This window comes from Equus caballus, chromosome 3, assembly GCF_041296265.1.
Source record: "Equus caballus isolate H_3958 breed thoroughbred chromosome 3, TB-T2T, whole genome shotgun sequence".
NCBI classification, from domain to species: Eukaryota; Metazoa; Chordata; class Mammalia; order Perissodactyla; family Equidae; genus Equus; species Equus caballus.
Genome location: NC_091686.1, coordinates 27,331,494 through 27,349,729, shown reverse-complemented (window position 1 = coordinate 27,349,729; position 18,236 = coordinate 27,331,494). Strand labels below are relative to the sequence as shown.

At 44.3% G+C, this 18,236-nt stretch overlaps 2 protein-coding genes across 3 annotated transcripts in view; one reads left to right on the top strand and one right to left on the bottom strand.

Moving 5' to 3' along the window:
• MAF (MAF bZIP transcription factor) overlaps positions 1–12,682 on the top strand; it is a 352,278-nt gene extending 339,596 nt beyond the window's left edge. Inside the window, exon 3 of the mRNA XM_070262084.1 lies at positions 2,378–12,682. The gene's annotated coding sequence lies outside the window, so the exon portion shown is untranslated. The remainder of the gene's footprint in view (positions 1–2,377) is intronic.
• The window catches only part of WWOX (WW domain containing oxidoreductase), a 934,161-nt gene continuing 918,518 nt past the window's right edge, over positions 2,594–18,236 (bottom strand). The window contains exons 9-10 of one of the 2 annotated variants that reach the window (XM_023638672.2): positions 3,503–3,708; positions 2,594–2,716 (exon numbers count right to left, since the gene is read on the bottom strand). In XM_023638672.2, the coding sequence (XP_023494440.1) occupies positions 3,520–3,708 (189 nt within the window). In that variant the 3' untranslated portion in view covers positions 2,594–2,716; positions 3,503–3,519. Of the gene's footprint in view, positions 3,709–18,236 lie in introns of both variants that reach the window. The other variant, XM_001501803.5, reaches the window with a different exon arrangement.

Genomic DNA, 18,236 nt, shown 5'->3' with positions numbered 1-18,236 from the left:
ATATCTAATATATTACATATCCATCTATCTATTATCTGTCATCTATCTAGACATACATATATCATGACAGATGGTAAGCAATAACCTTGGGTATAAAATAAGCTAAAAAAGGAGGGAGGCTTTACGGTCACCCACTTACTCACCTGTCCAGGAATCGCCCCTGCCAAATTAGCCAAAGAAGTAAGCTTCACGTGTCTGGCAAGAGAAATGGCTCACAGGGGCTGGCAATGTCTGACTGAGTGGACACAGGGCATGATGGGAAAGAGCAGGCCTGGCTATGTTCTGGGGCCTCGGTGTATCTTGGAGAATTTTGGTAAAGTTGACTAGGACTTTGTGCCCTGTGAAGACTCCCATAGACCCAAGATATAAATTCCTTTATAGCGGGAACTAGAGGGAAGGTTACTCTAAACTCTGAATTTCTACAACGTAGTTCTTGGTAGACATTTGCTGAATGAACGGTTGTATGAAGACTTTGTCTGACTCAGGCAGCTTCTTGATTTAGGGGAATACTCCCCTCCCCTTGTCAAGTTCCCCCAAGCCTCATCTTACCCACCTGATAAAGGACCCACATGGGACTCGGTCAGCACAGAGGCCTGAACAGAGCAGGAGGCAGGCCCCCCCTGGTTCTCTTGGATGTTTTGGACATCATCTTGGCTGATGATGCTCCATCATCTTCATTGTTGTGGCTTAACTTCCATCTTCACCCAATGCCTGAAACTTAGCTAGATTCAGACCCATAAAGTCAAGTACTTCTCTGCTCAGCCTGAGACCTTAAGGTCGGAAAGCACGTGTTTACCTTACTACAAGTGGCATTGGTGCAGGGAAGCTGCACGACTGTGAAATCAAACCGACCCGGGTGTGAATCGCAGCTCTATCACTTCTGAGCTGGGTGGACAACGGCAAATTATGAAACCTCTTGCCTTCAGTTTCCTCATCCACGAGAGAGGAGGAGGACGGCCCCCTGGTAGGGGTGTGGTCATGTTAGAAATCAGACATGATGTTGCAGCCTGCTTAGCGCAGCGGGTGGCTCGCAATTAATCGTTCTCACAAACATGGGAATTATTTTCGTGAATATAAGGCCTAGTCACCAAGAATCACTCTTTCCTTCAATGGTTATATACTAAGTCCCTACTATGTGACAGGAGCAGTTCAAGGTACTATGGCCACAGTCGTGAACAAAACAGACGACTCTCATGGAGTTTATATTATAGAAGGTGCAGAGAGAAAAGAGAAAATGGATGTGTAGACACACAATGCATCTGCTGGCATTAAGTGCTGTGGAGAAAAATAAGGGGTAAGTGGTAGGCAAATGAGATGCCACCATGAATGCAGGGGATGTCACCTCATCAGAAAAGGGGTAACATTTGAGCAGGTAAAAAAAAATCGAACTTTTCTCAGTGAGATGAGAAATTGTATCAGTTAAGATTTGCTGCGTAACAAGTAATCCCGAAACTTTGTGGCTTAACATAAACTTTTATCTTTTGCAGTTCTGTGGGTTGACTGGAGAGTTTCTTCTCATCTGGGTTTGCTCGGCTAGGGCCAAATAGTCTGGAATGGCCTCACTTGCATGTTTAATGGCTAGCTTGATGTCAGTTTGGGTAGTGACCACGTGTCTCTTAGCATCCAGCAGGATAGCCCAGGCTCATTCATGAGATGGTGGTTGCAGGGTTCAAAAGAGCAGCAAGAGAGGGCAAGCCCCAATGCACAAGCACTTTTCCAAATTGGCCAAAGCAAGTCGTGTGGCCAAGGCCAGACTTAGTGTGGGAAAGGATCACTGGAGGTGTAGAGACTGGAAGGGGAATTATGACGGCCACTTTTGCAAATGGTCAATCTCAGAAGGCCTGGAGGGTTTGGACCAGAAAAGGGACATTATCTGAGTCATAGTTTTAAAGGAGCCATGATAATAAGGGTTTTGTAAGGGAGAATATGGCCAGATGGGTGGATGTAGCTATCCGCCACTGGAAAGCAATGGTATTTGAGTGGACCGTACCACAGAGTCAGAGGCCCAGAGATTCATGGTACTGTCTGGCCTGAAGCTGCCATTATCAGGAGGAGGAACAATGACACACACACCCTGCCCCACCTTCCTGGTATTTCAGCAAAAGCATCTCTCCATCTTGCCAAAGTGGACTTTCCTACCTCCCTACTGGAATGGCCTGGAAACCAAGGTGTTTGTGAAAAAGGAATGAGTAGGAGAGAGCCTCCAAAGCTCATTCTGATGCCTAGAGATATTCTCTAATCACCAAGAACTTGGTGGGTACGGGGTCGGGGGGGGCAAAGCACTGAGGACCGAGCTAACCCACTCTCAGTAATAACAAAACCGCTGAAGGTGAAATTAAACAATAGTCATTTTTCTTTTTCTTTCTTTCTTCAACAGAAAAGATGATGCTGGCATGCTAATTGCGTGAGACAACTTGGCCCACAGACAGCCACAAAGCACAAAAACAAAACAAACTCAGAGAAGAAGCAAGAATGGTGTTTTCCTGGCATCTACAAGAAGCCCTTTATTTTTCCTGTAGATTTCTTTTCTAAAAAAACAAGACAAAACAAAACTGAAACAAACATTTAAAGAAACGATACAAACTTCAGGTGATCATATTCAAGCATGTTCTTTTATTAAGCTTAGGATGGGAGGAAGAAGAGGAAGTTTAAGCAGAATGCTAAAGCAGGAACATTGGGAAGCTGTGAACACCTGCCACCAGGTTGTTTCTTGAAACTGTGAATGAAGAATGAAAGGAACGACTTTTTATCCCCCACTCCAAAAATATCCTGTATATTCTTATGGACGCAATGCTTCCTTTCCCGCCTGTCAAGTAGTCAAGGGGATGATTTGCAAAAATTGTTTGTTATACTCTCTAAAGAATTTTTTGTAAAGTTTTGGCAAGGGAGTTGGCGGACCAGTGTTTTTGCAACCCACTAGCTCTGTCTACACCACCTGTTTCTAAGTGTCACCTCCATCTTGGCTGGAAGAAGGGTCAGAGAGTTCTCTCCCCAGTCATTGCCAAGCCCACTAGACTTGGTCAGGACGGATGAAACAATTGTCTCCTGGATCAATGCAGCAAAGAAGGATAAACACTTGCTTTCTCCTTCCTAAAGAGGAGAAAGCCAGCTCCTGGTTGCAGTGTGGACATGGTACCCTGTGGCTGTGGTGGCGGCTGGGTGGGACAGGGGGCACCAGGCTGTTCTAAACAGGGAGACAGAATTGCTTGTGCTTCTACAATGAACTAGGAACCCACGTACCAATTAAGTGTTCACCACCAGAAAAGCAAAGGTACCCAAGCCTAACACAGCCCCAGAAAAGAGAGACTGTCCCTTTAGCCCTAGAATTCCCTGCTTCCCATTGGTACTTAGCATTTTTCACTGTGTTGTGACTACTCATTTCCTTTACTCTGGCGGATCTATGTCGGAGGGACATGGAAAGCCCCTGGATAAGAAGTTGGAAGGGGTCTATCGTTGGCAGCTATGCACGCGCACACACACAGGGTGGGTGTGTGTGCCAAACCTTGCTGGAGTTTCCACTTAGCCCGACTGGCTGCCAAGTCCTTCTTGGATTAACCTCTCGCTGAGCGCCCACAGGGCCCGGGCAGTCTCCTCACTCTGAGCTTCTGATGAGGGCACGCAGCGGCAACAGTTGTTGAAATACATTCCTCCCAGGCCCTCGAGTTCTGGAGCAGCGGCACAGTAGACGGTAGTGGCAGCTCCTTGTTGCTGGAAATCAAAGCAGAAAGGCCAAAACAATTTTTATTAAGAAGAGAGGTAATGAGATGACTTTATCCTGTCTGGGAATTAGCGAGCCTCTCTCTACCCGGTTCAGCTGTAACTGGATCTCAGCACGGCAAAGGGGACTGAACTCAGAGCACATGACTGTAAAACGTATGATGTGACCATCCTGGAAAAACGAGTTCATAAACCCCGCTCGTAAAGCTGGTGTGACTTTTTACACCTCATATAGGAAAAGGCTTCGAAAATAAATACACATATCAATAAATCACGTCAGACATCTCTTCCGAGCAAAGAGAAAAAGACGGTATCCTTTTGAGCATGCAAGAAAAGATTCATCCAACCCCTTGACTTCTCAATGCATAATGTAATTTGACACCAAGATATTTCTAGAACCTTCTATCTGAATTAACCAAGCATTCTAATAATGGCCCATCAGGTAGAAAACCTAAGTGGAAGTGGTGCCAGATCTTTCCTTTATTCTTTTCCCATGTGTTGCTAGGGGAAGGGTTTGCAATGTTGTGTTAAAATGTTTAATACACAAACATAAACACGTACTCCCAGCCATACATACATGTCTCATGCACACACATGAGGCATGTCTTAATTCATCCAGATCCTGTGAAAACCTTTTTCTGAATGTCATATTTGCAATGGGGCAATGGGACAGTGGCTAAGGGGGTGCATTTCCTCCCAGTCCACTTCAAAATGCAAGTGGTAATGGGTGCAATCGGTCACTTTTGATTCATCTTTTGAGTAACAGTTGGTGGTGTGGCTAGGGATGTGTGTGCCGACAGGGCACCATATCATCCAGGCTGACAGAATACTGTCAGGGATGCTGTAAAGAGGGCAAGAAATCACTTTGCTTTGCAAGCCATAATTAAAAATAATAGGCTGGTGTTCATAGGGACACACGGTAAGCACAGCTCTAATTTAAAACCAATACAGTTTATCTGGCATCTTATGATTATTTATGTGCATCATGGCCCTTGCCACATCAACTAATTATCAGCTGATAGGGAGGGGGGTTGCAGAAGAGGATGGAAAAAGGTAACTGGGGATAAGGTCACCATTAGGAAAACATTAAGGACATTCGATTGAGGGGAAATGCATTTCCGTCCCTACCCAAAGCTTACTGCCCAAAGCTTACCACTTTTCTCCCCCTGTAGGGTTTAAATCGTGCCCAAGGAGAGTGCTTAATGGAGCACCATCTCCCCAAATGCACTCACTGTGATTGCATTCTAGAACCATTGGGAGCCAAGGTCATTCTGAGAATCAGGGTCTCAAGGTGTTATAATTTTAGGAAAGTGCTATAAAGCAGACTTGGGCTTTTTTGATTGTTTTTTTTGGGATGAGGGGCTTCAGTGTCAGCATCTGTGGTCACATTTGAATTTGTCTGAAAACCAAACGGTCAAATACAGGCAGGTGACATAATTGTAGGGAGGGCTGTGCAGTGGTGCGGGAGGGGAAAGAGGCTTGAGTTTTCATAATAACTGGCTGCTTGACCATATTAGACAGGTCCCATTCTTCCAGAGTTTGAACACCTGACATGACTTCAACTTAATCAAATAGAAATTGGTTTGTTACTTCCCCAACCCCCTCACCGTGCCCACTCCCCAAATAGCCAGTATTTTCTTGGATTCAGCTGTTTCTTTTCAAATTGATTTGTGTGGCTCAAGTCTAATGGAAATAAGTACATGTCATCCAAATTTCCTTTCAGTGAATTATTATTCCTAATAACCCTTAGCTTAGCACCTGGCACATTTATCTAAAGACTTTCGAGTGGCTTATCTGACTCCTCTGCATCCCATGTGGAAAAAAAGGGAAGCAGAGTGCCTCTAAAGACAAATTGAAAGATGGAGATGCTCGTCCCACTAACTCAAGCCAATATCATCTCGGCCTCAATATTTCTTAGCAGAGTTCAGGTGAAGATGGGGCTTTGCATAATTTTCTGGATATCTGTCTTAGATTTCCATTTTACTTTGCAGCTGCCAAAACCACTAAAGAGTGGTCAGGTGATTTGCCATCAACTCCCAAGTGATGAGAGAATCCAGTTAGCTCATCCTCAAATCCAGGCTCCCCACCCCTACCTGAGGGTGGTTATAATAAAAGCATTCATACATCACGACAAATTGGCCTTTCACAGCTGCACCAATCCTGAGAAAAGATCAAAGCAGGCCAGTTGGGAAAGCAAAAAGAGGAATTCTTCCAAACCCAACATAATACTTTGCCACTAGGACCTTCTAAAATGATATCATGTTGCACTCTTGCATTGATGGAACGGGATTTTTGCAAAGAAGTTCTGCACTCACATTGATTCAGAATCACGTTGATGAGGGAGCCAGGGGCATGCATTTTCCCTCCGTGGAATCTGCGAGCAATTGCAGTTGACCTCATTTCATGTAAATCTTACATTTGGCTACCATGATGAAAACCATAAATTTTAGAAAACCCCAGTCTTTGATCAAGAGCTGGCTTTGATTCCTTTGCCATTAGGCTCAGGGTGATAAACAATCTAAATCCAATCACAAGTGGCTCTGGCTTTGTAGAAGGACACAGCACAGTAGGGGCACCTGAAAGCAGAGACCACCTCCTCCACTCTGAAGATCAACTGCGTACGTTTGGCAAAGTCACCCTCTCTGATTCTTGCTCGGTTCAACCCGCACTCGCTTTCCTTTCCTTTCTTGCTGGGCAGTTATATAGTGACATGACAGTATCTTCTAGCCCCAAACCCACTACCCTTTGGCTTCTCAGGGAATTCTCTTTTCAGCTGTAGCAATGGCAGCCTCTGAGTGACATCTTTATATAATCAGATATGATGACAGTTTAATAAAAAGTTGTAATTTTTAGTTCATCAGCTTTTCGGTCTGCCTATCAGTAGAATGAGACTGAGCCACATTAGAGAAATCTCATTAGTAAATAAGCCAGAACTGCTGATACAAGATAAAACATCTTTAAACTGATAAAAAAAAATTTAAAAGAGCACTTTAATCACTGTCAAATGACTTTCAAGCCACTTTTGGGGGCATCAGTACATATTCAGAAAAGATGAAAGAGCCATATATAAAGGAAATAATCTTAACAAGTCCTTTATAAAATATTTGAAGCAATGTTTTGTTATTTGTCACCACTGCTTCCTGATCCATCGTGATAATAGTGATGCCTTGACATATAAACATTGGATAGGGCTGTGGGCTCCCCTAAATGATTTTTTAAGAACGATTTATCAGAAGCCTGTAGGTTGTATGAAGTCGCTAATCACAGGAACTGGGCGTGGCGTCTCCATCCTGTAGCCATGGCAGTGAGCTTGGGTGTGGATGACATAGGACTGAGAATTTCTGGGAAGCCCACTAGAGTCTTTAATCATGCCTGAATACCATTTCTGATCTAGTCAAACATTTGCAAGCTGCCAGAGGAGAACTACGCCATCACTCTTGACAGTGTATGTCAAATTATCCAGGATTCTTGGTTGGGATTAACATGAGAGCATCTTGGTAATAAAGCCTCATCATTCTCTTTCAGAAATCATTTGTTAGATTTGCAGCACAATCTTCAACTACAGAAAGGTGGGATTTAGAAAGCAGTTGTTTATTTATAGTTGGGTCTGAGATCTAAATTATCCATCCTTCCAAACCCTTTGTTGGGATGAAAATGTTAAGTAGCTGCTTTTCATCAACATTTATTTGATAACTGCTAGCCATCAATTTGTAGCTGTCAGCATAGAATAAAAATGAATATTGACTCTTTGAAAGGAAAAGGTACAGAGGTTCCTGATAAACAATCTATAGGAAAGAAAAAACCCCCCACATATAAACAATTGTAATGCATTGGTTAGTACTCCAATATAACTTATGTTTTAATAAGGATACATGTTACACAATTGATGTTTAGTTTCGAGTTTCTCTATTTTAAAATGCATGCTCATTAAAAGAAAGAATAGATTCCTGTCTAAAAGTAGATTTAACTATGAGACGTATAAAAAACATAGACACATTATCACGGAATATCTATATATTCAGTGATTTTGAGAGTCGTAGATGTTCTAAGATTGCTTTATTACAGACATATCCATACCAGGACGTTGCACAGCAAATGTCAAATGAATCAGTTTAGGCAAAAAGTTGAGTTGTGTGAGGGGATGCGTCAGGGAGCCTAGATCGGGCTAGGAACCCCAAGGTCAGGGAAGAAAGCAGAGCCCTGTCGGAAGCGGGCAGTGGTTACGGTGCTGAATTCCCAGGACAAAGAGGGTGTCTGAAATGAGCAGGTGTAGCAAGAAGGAAAGAAGCTATCTCTTCAAACCCTTGAAACTTTCCCTGTCCCTCATCTGGGTCTGCTAGGAAAGCAAACACCTTCCAAATGGAAACCAGCTGCCCTGCCTGAGCCTCTGCAAACACGCAGGGTCCTTTATCACAGAGCTTTAGCGGGGACGAAGGAGAGGGCACACGTGTCACAGAGGGAATAAATGGCTACCTCCACACCCTCTCTGTCTTTCCCTGCCTCCCCACAACACTCCCGAAAGAGAGTTTATAACCACGTTCCTGGGAAAGCGCAACGCAGTGTTTTGGAATTCATCTCTGGATACCTCGGTGCTTGGCACCCCTTCCTCAAAAACAATTATGGTTTAAAGCTCTGATTTGAAAGACGAACAAATGCAAGCTGCTCCAAAAGGTTATGTGTTCCCTACTTACCATCTGAGAACAATCTTTTAAGCCGACAAACTAATGTATTCCTTTAGTTCGTAGAGTAATGTGGCTTGTGTAGGAATGAGGCTCCGGGGCCTTCCCCGTTAGCGTGACCACAACCAGCAAGTGGTCCTCTTCCTCCACTGTGATGCCATATAATTTAATTGTGATCATGGAATTAGTGCTTATCAACCAACACACCAACTTCCACCAGAATTACGGGAGACAGTAGAAGAGAATGGAGAACTCAACCCAAAAGGACTGTGTCCTCCAACTTGCCATGCTTTTCTAGTGAGTTGTCAGAAATGGGGACAAGTCAGGTGGTAACAACGGCTAGCATTTATTGAGAGCTTACAACTTGTCAGGCAGGCACTGTGTGGAAAGCTTTAAAGCATGATATTCTTACCCCCACACAGCTCTGCGAGCCAGGGACAATGATTATTCCCATTTTCAGAGAAGCCCACTTAGTATCAGAGGCCGAAAGCAATTTGTTGAAAGCCACACAGATAATCACACAGATTGACCCACTCCGGAATCCATCTCAGCTGCTCTACAAAACTTCCTTCCCAAATACATGACACGGTAATTTGCATATGGCCCATTCCTTCATCTGTGTCTCCCATTTAGCTGAGGTTTCCTTATGAGACCTCTTTAGCTCCTTCTCTGCCAGGCCCTATCTGGCCACAGTGTGACGCCCTGACATGGCCTAAAATGAAACGTGTGGGTTGTTATGTCTTCACTTGAAAAATGTTAAAAGGGGATTTTTCCATTGTTGATTTAGTCAGTGAACTAAATTGAAATTATATCCATTTGGATTAACAAAAATGAAGACTCAGCACCACCTCAGAAGCTCCAATAGCAAATGACCCTCAACAAAAATGTCATCTGATTCAAAATGCCACCTCCAGGTGCCAGACTTGCCCAGCTGAGGAACCTACGCTTGGACCATAGACTTTTTTCAAAGCATCAACTGAACCACAACAAAAACAGTGACAGCTAAGCCATTTCCATCTTATAAACTCATATACATGTAAAATGAGTGTGGCCTTTCGGAGGATAATACCTGACACGTTACGTCAGGGTGTGCAGAGGAAACTCTCACCCATTCCCGTTCCCCACCCTCCCCCAATTAATTCCTAACAAATTAATTGCTACAAGTTCCTAACAGTTGATTCCTACAAAGGTTTTAAACAATACAGGCTTAGATACATGCAAATACTTCCTGCAGGTATCGAAATATAACTTTCTTCACGGCCTTTGGGAGTTTTGCTAACTCACAAGCTGTTCTTAACATTTATTAAAGAAGGGAAATCCACTCAATTTCTCACATAGAAAAAGGGAAGATGATCAGGAAAGCAGATATTTGTTTTAAATATGGAGGCTTTAAAAATCTTAGAGAGTGTTCTGGAGAATCCATTTAGATCACGTTCCGATCTTACCCCTTACCCCACTAACACGAAGGACAATGTGTTGACATAGGATGTTTACCTCTTGCCACAAGGAAAGAGTTTCTTTGCTAAAAACAGGTTCACAAGTGTGGAAAGCCTCAGAGTTTCCTTTGCAGACTGTCTCTTATACGGCAGGTGAAGGAGTGTCATTCCCCAGGTGACATTGGGGACACAGTCTATGAGGAGGGCTTGATGGCAGTTGCTCTGAGAGCTAAGCAGTGGAATACGCCAATCCATCACCAGAAATGCAATTGCTCCTAGCACAGGCCACAACCCCAAATTGCAAAGGATATCTTGAGTGAAGTGTTTGAAAGGGAACGAATGTGTTACAGCTTTCAAATAACAGCCATACGTCTACAGGCCTCCATTTGGAGAAAATCTACAAGGTGACATGGACCCTTTCTTGTCTGCAGTTCCAGCATACCAAATATTATGCCCGCAAATCCATGTCAGATGACAAAGACTACACCATTCTCCTTGACGAAAGACATGAGTTTCTGGCGAGATCATGAAGGAGTTTTAAGAGATTGACTTGAAGACCAGGGCAGAATGAGTTGGAAAGTCAGGAGGGGCGTTGCTCTTATTTCTGAGAAACATTTGCAAGAACAAGCCCAGGGACCAGTAGGTTCCGGATGGAAAGCTGGAAAGGATTTTGTAAAGACAGAAGAATATATTTGTCTTCGCTAGCCTTAAGCTTTGGGGAGGAATGGGCAGCCAACCCCAACCATCCAAAGAGCTCCAAAGTCATGTTTGTTCTGGGAAGGTCAAACCTGGGAGCATTTCCACTCAGGCTCTCGGCAGGATCTAAGGGCAGAGTGACCTTGGTAGACTTTCAGAAGCTGTGTTTTCAATTTGATGAACCGTTCTGAACTTTCCCTTGAAATAAATGAGGCCCTTTTCACACCTCCTTCGTGTTCCAGAATCCCCGCCATAAATGTTCCAAGGGTTCCATGACAGATTTATGTCTGGTCTCCAAAGAGTGGAGGCGTAATATTTAGAATGATTTCATCTTTCTGAGACCTGCTATTATTCTGAGACTTTAGACATGCTTCGGTGGGGTGGGAAGTACTCCCAACGAGGGAAGGGAACAAGAACGGCTTAAGTACAGTCCGGGTGGGCCATACTGTTCACGCTTGTTCCACCTTCACATGTGCCTGCCAAAGATGTTCTAGAACTGACTGGGCCTGAGAAATAGTCTCACTAAAAATAAGAGAACACTATGTCTATATCCGTGAAAGAATTCGCTGGGCGTTCCCTGCCGATGCTGCCTGGAATACCCACATTGCTCAAAGTACAGTTTCTTATCAAGTGGGGAGTTCTCTGGCTAGGATGGAAAATTGTATTGGGGTATCCATTCTTCTATAGGTTAGTTTGAAATGGCTAAGCAGAAGAGCCATAGAAATTTGTCACCAAAATAAATTTGTCATCCTTCCACACCGGACAAATCTGATGGCCTGTTACAGAAAATTTCCAATTGGGCCACCTCGATGCTAGTGCTGAAGGACTATTGAGTGTTCATAAGAGATAGAAGAAGATATTTAGCTTGTGTTTTTGAAAACTTTTCCATTTTTACTCTACTTCTTTAACCTCAGTTATAGCTAGCTCTGTCTACTGTATATAAATGTATGCCTCTGTATTAGCCATGTATACTGAAAGAAACCTTTGAAATTATTGCCAGGCAGAATTAACGGGTTCAGTTCTAATATAATGGTGCAAAGAATATCTTCAAAGTCAGGTGAAACGAACAGCTCCTCCCTTCCCTTCTTCTGCACAGAATCACTCCGCTGAGTCGGCCTGTCACATTGGCTCTTTTAGAAAACCAAGAGCTGACTGTTTTTGTGAGCGTGCAGGATTTCAGGGCAAACCCCAAACAAGCTGTTTGTTCAGATTTTAAGGTTGACAGTTCATTTACACTATGTCACAAACATATTCTACCACTCGGGGAATAAAACTCCCAGAGTCTTCCGATGGGGCAGCCTCGGGCTAAGAAATTAACTCTTAACTCTGTCTTTCAGAAACGAATTAAGAGAATGGACTTTGCGGGAATTCAGATCTTGCAGGCAGGCCCCCATGTCCAGCCCCCTGTTGGAAGTCGAGCATGTCTGCCTTCAGTTTGTGCATTTTCGTAGAGCGCTCACTCGAACAGATCATTTCTCAGGCCCGAAGACACTGGCCTTGTTAATATTTCATTTAGAACATACTGCGGAGAGTGTCTCATTTATATTACTTCCATAATTAATGGTGATGGCTTAGGTACTGCCTTAACACAGAGAGATCTCGCCACAGTGGTCGATGGGTAATGAGAAACAATAGATATTTCATTCACCAGCAGCTTGTTGCTAGTTAGTGGGAAATGATCATGTGTGCTGTTGCTTTAATTGCCAGGGTAAATAATTCTGCCTCGGTGTTAGTGAACATTTTAAAGCACTTGATGCAAATAGACTAGAAACAAAACAAACAAAAAAATTACCTTGATTATGCAACACCTTAGCATAGAAAGTTACAAAGGTATGTCTCTTTTTTAAAATTGCATTCTATCATGCAAATATTATCTAAATATGCATGTGCTGACTCCTCATCTACTGTATTTTAGGAAATACAATTAGGCTGCCTTTCTCTTCTCCTATGTAGACTGTAAATAACTGTAGATCGGCCTCTTGTTTCCCTATGTAAATATATGTAAATACTAACAGGCTATGCATGCTGATATTCTGGGCAATTTCAGGTACTTTTATAATCTGAAGGCATGTACTTGAACCGGTTTGTTAAAAGGAAAAGAAAAAACTCTCTCAAACTCTTTGAAGCTGAATAGAAATTAAAGATTTCTTCCTATTCTGCTGTGGCGTCCTTTATTTGCCTTCTCATTTCTTCTGCACAGAGTACCCCACTCGGGTCCTCTCACCCTCTCCCAGCAAAGGGAGACTTGGGCATACAGCAGGCCCAGGAATGATGCCCGAGCTATCTGGTTTGGGTTTTTACACACTTTCCTTGAGTTCTCTAAGGAATTTCTAGAATCATAAGATGGGCATTTTGGATTTTTCTAGCAAAAGAACCTCGGGTAAAAATAGTTTATAATCATTGTTACCCTACTATGTGCCAAGCATCGTGCTAGGTCCTTTACATCCCAAAACCCTGGGAAAGGACCCTGTCATTCTCATGTCAAAGATGCAGAAACTGAGTTACAGGAAGTCTAGCATTTACCTAAAGTGACAAAATGATTAAATGCCTCCAAAACCCCGATTCTTTCCTGTATACCAAAGGTCAGTAAACGTTTTCTGCAAAGGGTCAGAAAGGAAATATTTTAGGCTCTGTGGGCCGTACAGTCCCTGTCACAACCCCTCAAATCTGCTGTTGTTGTGAAAGCAGCCACGGACACCACAGACACAAACGACCGTGGTTGTGTCCCAATAAAACTTTATTTACAAAAACAGGCAGTGGGCCGGATTTGGCCTACTCTGTTTGCCAACCTCTGCTCTACACTCTGCCAAAACTCAGTTGTTCTTCAACAGATGGTTAACATTTCTCTGTTGAGCGTGTTTATGTGTTTGAGGGACCGGGGAAATAATCAGATCAATTGAAAATCTTCTCTCTCTTCCCTGTAAGTAGCAACACTATTCGTAGAAGTCATGAAATAATAAGGAGAGGAGCAAAAAGGAAGTTCCTTGAGCTTATAAATCAAGCTGTCTTCCTCAGACAAATTTCATTGCCATTCAATTTAGTTATCTTTTGTTTTCATAAATGGGGATGGAGGGGAAAAAAATGAAAGACTAAGGTAAGAAAGAAAAAAGAAGGAAATCGGGCGACACTCATTCTGCAATGAGGGGAAGGAGCTATTACCTCAGGTATCTATGGAAACCAAGCAGCATGCAAACTTTTTAATGGTTGGAAAGCCGCGTTTCTGTTTGAAGATGTTTTTCCCAAGTAGGATGCTTCAGTGTAAATGCATTCATTGACAGTTTCCTTTCGGACTTTTTCATTGAAGTTTCCAAACTTAATTTGATGGCACAAGGAACTCTCTGGAGCCCTTGAAGAATGCTGTAAAGTTAGGTCTTTAGGAAACTGAGCTGGCTCTGGCATTCTGTACAAATTCCAGCCAATGCTGCAAAGCCAGTGAAGAACAGCCCTCACTCCCTGTAGCTCCCTTTAAAGAGCCCCGTGGCTTCACCTGGGGAGGGGAGAGATCCTTTCTAACCTCTGTTGAACAGGAACCAATATCCTCCCTTCAGTCCCGGAGGCAACTGAGGAGAAGGAGCAGGAAGAGGAAAGATGCAGGTATTTTTGCAAATTGAGTGGCAGTGTGGGATGGTGGAAAAAGCCCAGGAGCTGAAGCCAGAAACACTTGAACTCAAACTCCGGCTTTGACACCTGGCAGCTCTGTGACAAGCCACTGAGCCTCAGTCTCCTCACCTACGAAATGAGCATAATTACAGCCCCTTCACGCGGTTCTCAGGAGAATTAGTGAGAACATTTGGCCATTTCTTCAGTACACAATAGATACTAGTTCAAAGGTAGCTACAATTCTCTTCATTAAAAGTTTACAGATTGAAATATCTCGCCTTTCCTTCATTCAAGGTACTTAAAAGTCAAGGGGAAATACTTGCCTTCTAGGCAAGAAGTTCAAGTGGCAGTCACCTTTCTCACCAACCCTCACCCAGCATCTCTGGGCGCCATGCTGGCTATGAATTCCACTGCTCCTCTGGTCCCCTGGTCACAGCAACCAGAACCGAGTTCACATCTATGTCCCTGGGGCACCGACATTTGAACAACGGCCACAATCATTTATTAAGCGCTATAAAATTCAAGATGCCACCCCCCCCCCCAGGCCCTTTGCACATATCTCCTCTAAATCTCTAAATCTCCAAATATCCCTGTACAATGATGGCTAGAGAAAGGAATGGACAGATGGAAGGACAAGGAAGGAAGCAAGTGCAGTACAAAAACAGTGCAGTAAAAATGTGGACTCTAGGTGTTGGGTGGATGGGTGGTTACTACAATAGTCTTCCAAATTTTCTATTTGAAAACTTTTATAATAAAACGTTGGAAAAATCTTACATATCTGTCCCATTTTACAGATGACAAGTGGTATCTGAGGGACAGAAGTGGTATTGATTGGCCTAGTGTCCTCCACCTAGTAAGTAGTGACATCCGTTTTGACATCCATGCCCACTGTCTCGAGTGTTCCTTCCATAAGGGGCCTGTATGCATCTTTATTGTCCCTTTATTATAGGCTCAATACACTCTGCCTCTCATTCTACCAGTCGAATTTTTGCCTCAAAATGTGAAAAGTGGCTTTCCCACACTATTCCCACCAGGTCCCCAACTCAGAGCCCAGAAATCAGTTAGCTCAAGAGCCAGAGTGACTCATGTTGAAGGGTTGTGAACACGTGTCCATTCATTTCGTGGCTATTTAGCTGGCTTTTGATTCTAACGGAGTCCCTAAAGGCAGAGGGCTGTTGTCACTTGCTGCAAATGTTCCACCAGGTGCAGAAATGCTGATGAGAGTGTCACGTTGAAAGTGTGACTTGGACCCAAAACTCTGAGATGGAGAGGTGGGCTGACTGCATGGGAGATGAGGGCAGCTGGATGACCATCAACCAGCTAACCAGCCTCAGATGCAGAATTGACGCTGTCAGAGGCAAGAGGCGAGGGCTGCTGGCGTCCGGATTGCACTGGGATGGTTGGATGGGGAACCCTCTGGGTGGTCCTGCCCCTTGCACTCCTCCATCTGGCCATGGCAAATTACAAATTTTAGAAGGTAGAAGACAATTTCAGCCCAATCCTGATTTGGGCAGGCCTCCCAGGGAGCCCATTCAGCAACCGTGCTCTGTTTCCTAACTCCAGGTTTAAACTTTTCTCTTGGTCAGAAATTCTCCTCCTAGCTCCCCCCTTCCCTTCAAACTCTAGGAGAGCTGAAGCCTGCGTACCCTCTGCCTTTTCGTCTGACCTTTAGAGACTCGCCTGTCACCTGCCCTTGTGCCTCCCTTTAGCCAGATCCCCCAGCCCACCTGCAGTCTTATCACAGACGTCACTGTCCAGCCCTTTAACTGTCTCCCTTCCAGACTCATCCTGAGTCCTGCACGTCTTGGCCATGGAGAGTATGAGGCTGTAACAGCTGCCTTAGGGAGGGTTAATCCAGTCCCAACTGTGATAGCCAACAACAACAACAACACAATAATGATAATGGTAATGGCCTGTCTATCATGTGTCAAGGACCTATTATTACTTCTGATTCTCACAACAATCTCACCTGCAAGGTATTATTGTTGAGCAAGAGGTGAGGCTAAAAGGGGTGAAGTAAGTCACACCACATGCCAGCTCAGCTCCAAGCTGAGTTTGTCTTGGTTCAAATCCCACACTCTTGCTCATGAGTAACGCTCCCTCTGACCCCACACCCTGCTCACTCTAGGGCGCCCTGGAATTGTGCATCAATGTGGACAACTAGCCCCAATGGGCTATGTAGTCCCTCTCTGGGTGATTTGATCGCTCTGCTCCCTGCCCACAGAGCCTCAGGGACCTTGTTCTTCCTCTCTGAGCTCCACTTCTCAGTCCTCAGACACACCCCTGGCTTCTGGCCTGGTGTCCTCAGCTCCGGGAGTGTCATTTCTGCCTGCATTTGATTTTGGACAATACCCCACAAGAGGTCTGAGGCCCCTCCCCTGCAGTGTTCCTCTTCTGCAAATTGCTTCTCATGCAGAGGAGGTCTTGGAGGCTGGTGAGGCTCGGGTGAATGGTCTGGCGTTTGTGGGCCGTCTGGCCGCATCCATCTGGGCGGGCTCACATTAGCCCACTGCAGTCGGAACTCTCCCGCCCTCGCAGTTCAGAGAAATGCTGAACTCATGACAACGGGGTACACTGAGGAATATCTTACTCTGCTTTTTTCCCCTCCAGCTGCCACACCTGATAGGATTCATCCTCTCACAATTGCCTAGCTTGTGAAAAGGAAGGCACACAAACCCGTTAGTAGCTACCAAGCAAAGTGTCAGCAAGGACACAAGCCAGTTGTGTAGTTGGTCCTGGAATTGTCAAGGTGGTTGAAAATCTGTCCTCTACTGGCTGTGCCCTCTGGACTCCTGATTGAATGACTTTACAAGGCAATCCCCTTAATGTATGAATCCCATATGGGGCCTGGAGACCTTCCGTGGCACTTTCTAGGTGCTAGCCCTAGAATTTTTGCTGAAATCTTGCAAGAGCCTTATGAAGGTATTATTAGCCCCATTTTATTTATAGGGAAACTGAGGCTCAAGCAAGTCAAATGACTTAGTAACAAATAACTCCTGTTTACTGAGTTCTGATTACGTGTCACCTGCCTGCCTCACACAAGGGGATTCATGTCCCTTTAACACTTCCAGTGAGGGTCTGCCCTGTGCCAGATCCTTTGTGAGGCACTTTGCATCCACTATCCCCAATTTAAGGCAGAGTCCTAAAGCCCAAAGAGGCAAGAGTTAAAGAGCAAGTGGCAGAGTCAGGAGCTGAATCCAATCACCTGGGCTCCAGACCCTCACTCTTAGCAATGGCATCAGGAGAAATAATGTGTTCACACTCTGAGGGAAGCAGAAGTGTTGCACACGTGTAGGTCATGATTTTGCACTATCATCACAGCAGATCTTTCAACAACAATAAGTAGCTAACACTTCTTGAGCATCCCAGGCTTGCATTGGATGATTGATGGGCATTATCTCATTTATAACACTCCCATTTGACAGACGTGGAATCTGAGGTCCAGAAAGGTTACCCAATTTGCCTAAGGCCACAGAGTTAGTAAGTGGTGGCGCTGGAGTTTGAACCTGGGTTGTCCATGCCCTTAACCCCTTTGCTGCATGGCATCTTGGGCCACAGAATTCAGGCCCTCACAATGATGTTTGTCACTTATCCAGTGGTAGGATAAATGTCTCTAGTTAGTTGCTCCACAAGGGGCATCTTGGACTTTTGAGTATCATGCTGAAACTTGGATGGAGGCCAGGGCTTCAACTATCCATGAAAAAATAATAAGAGAGTGATTCCATGTGTTGGTCACCTCCAATCTGTGATCGATCAGAGGACGGAGCAAGTCCTACGAAGGAACAATCTCTTATTAAAAGGGTAACCTTTTAAGAAGAAAAAAAAAAGGAGAGGAGTTTATTTCCCTTACTTGTTTTTAATATTTGCTGTTCTCTAAGGCTACTTCTTGTTCCCTAGATTTTGGTAAAGGACCAATTGATTTAACTGTTACACGTATAAGGGCAGGCCCATAATTGCTCCAGATTTCAGTCCTATTTGCTCCCTCCCTAGGGGCTGAGAAGCATGATTTCCTGGTAAGTAGAAACCTAGAGCTTCAGATTCGGGACCACAGTATGTCCAGGGTCCATGCATCAACCACTTCCCATCATCATGGTGAGATGTTCCCTGT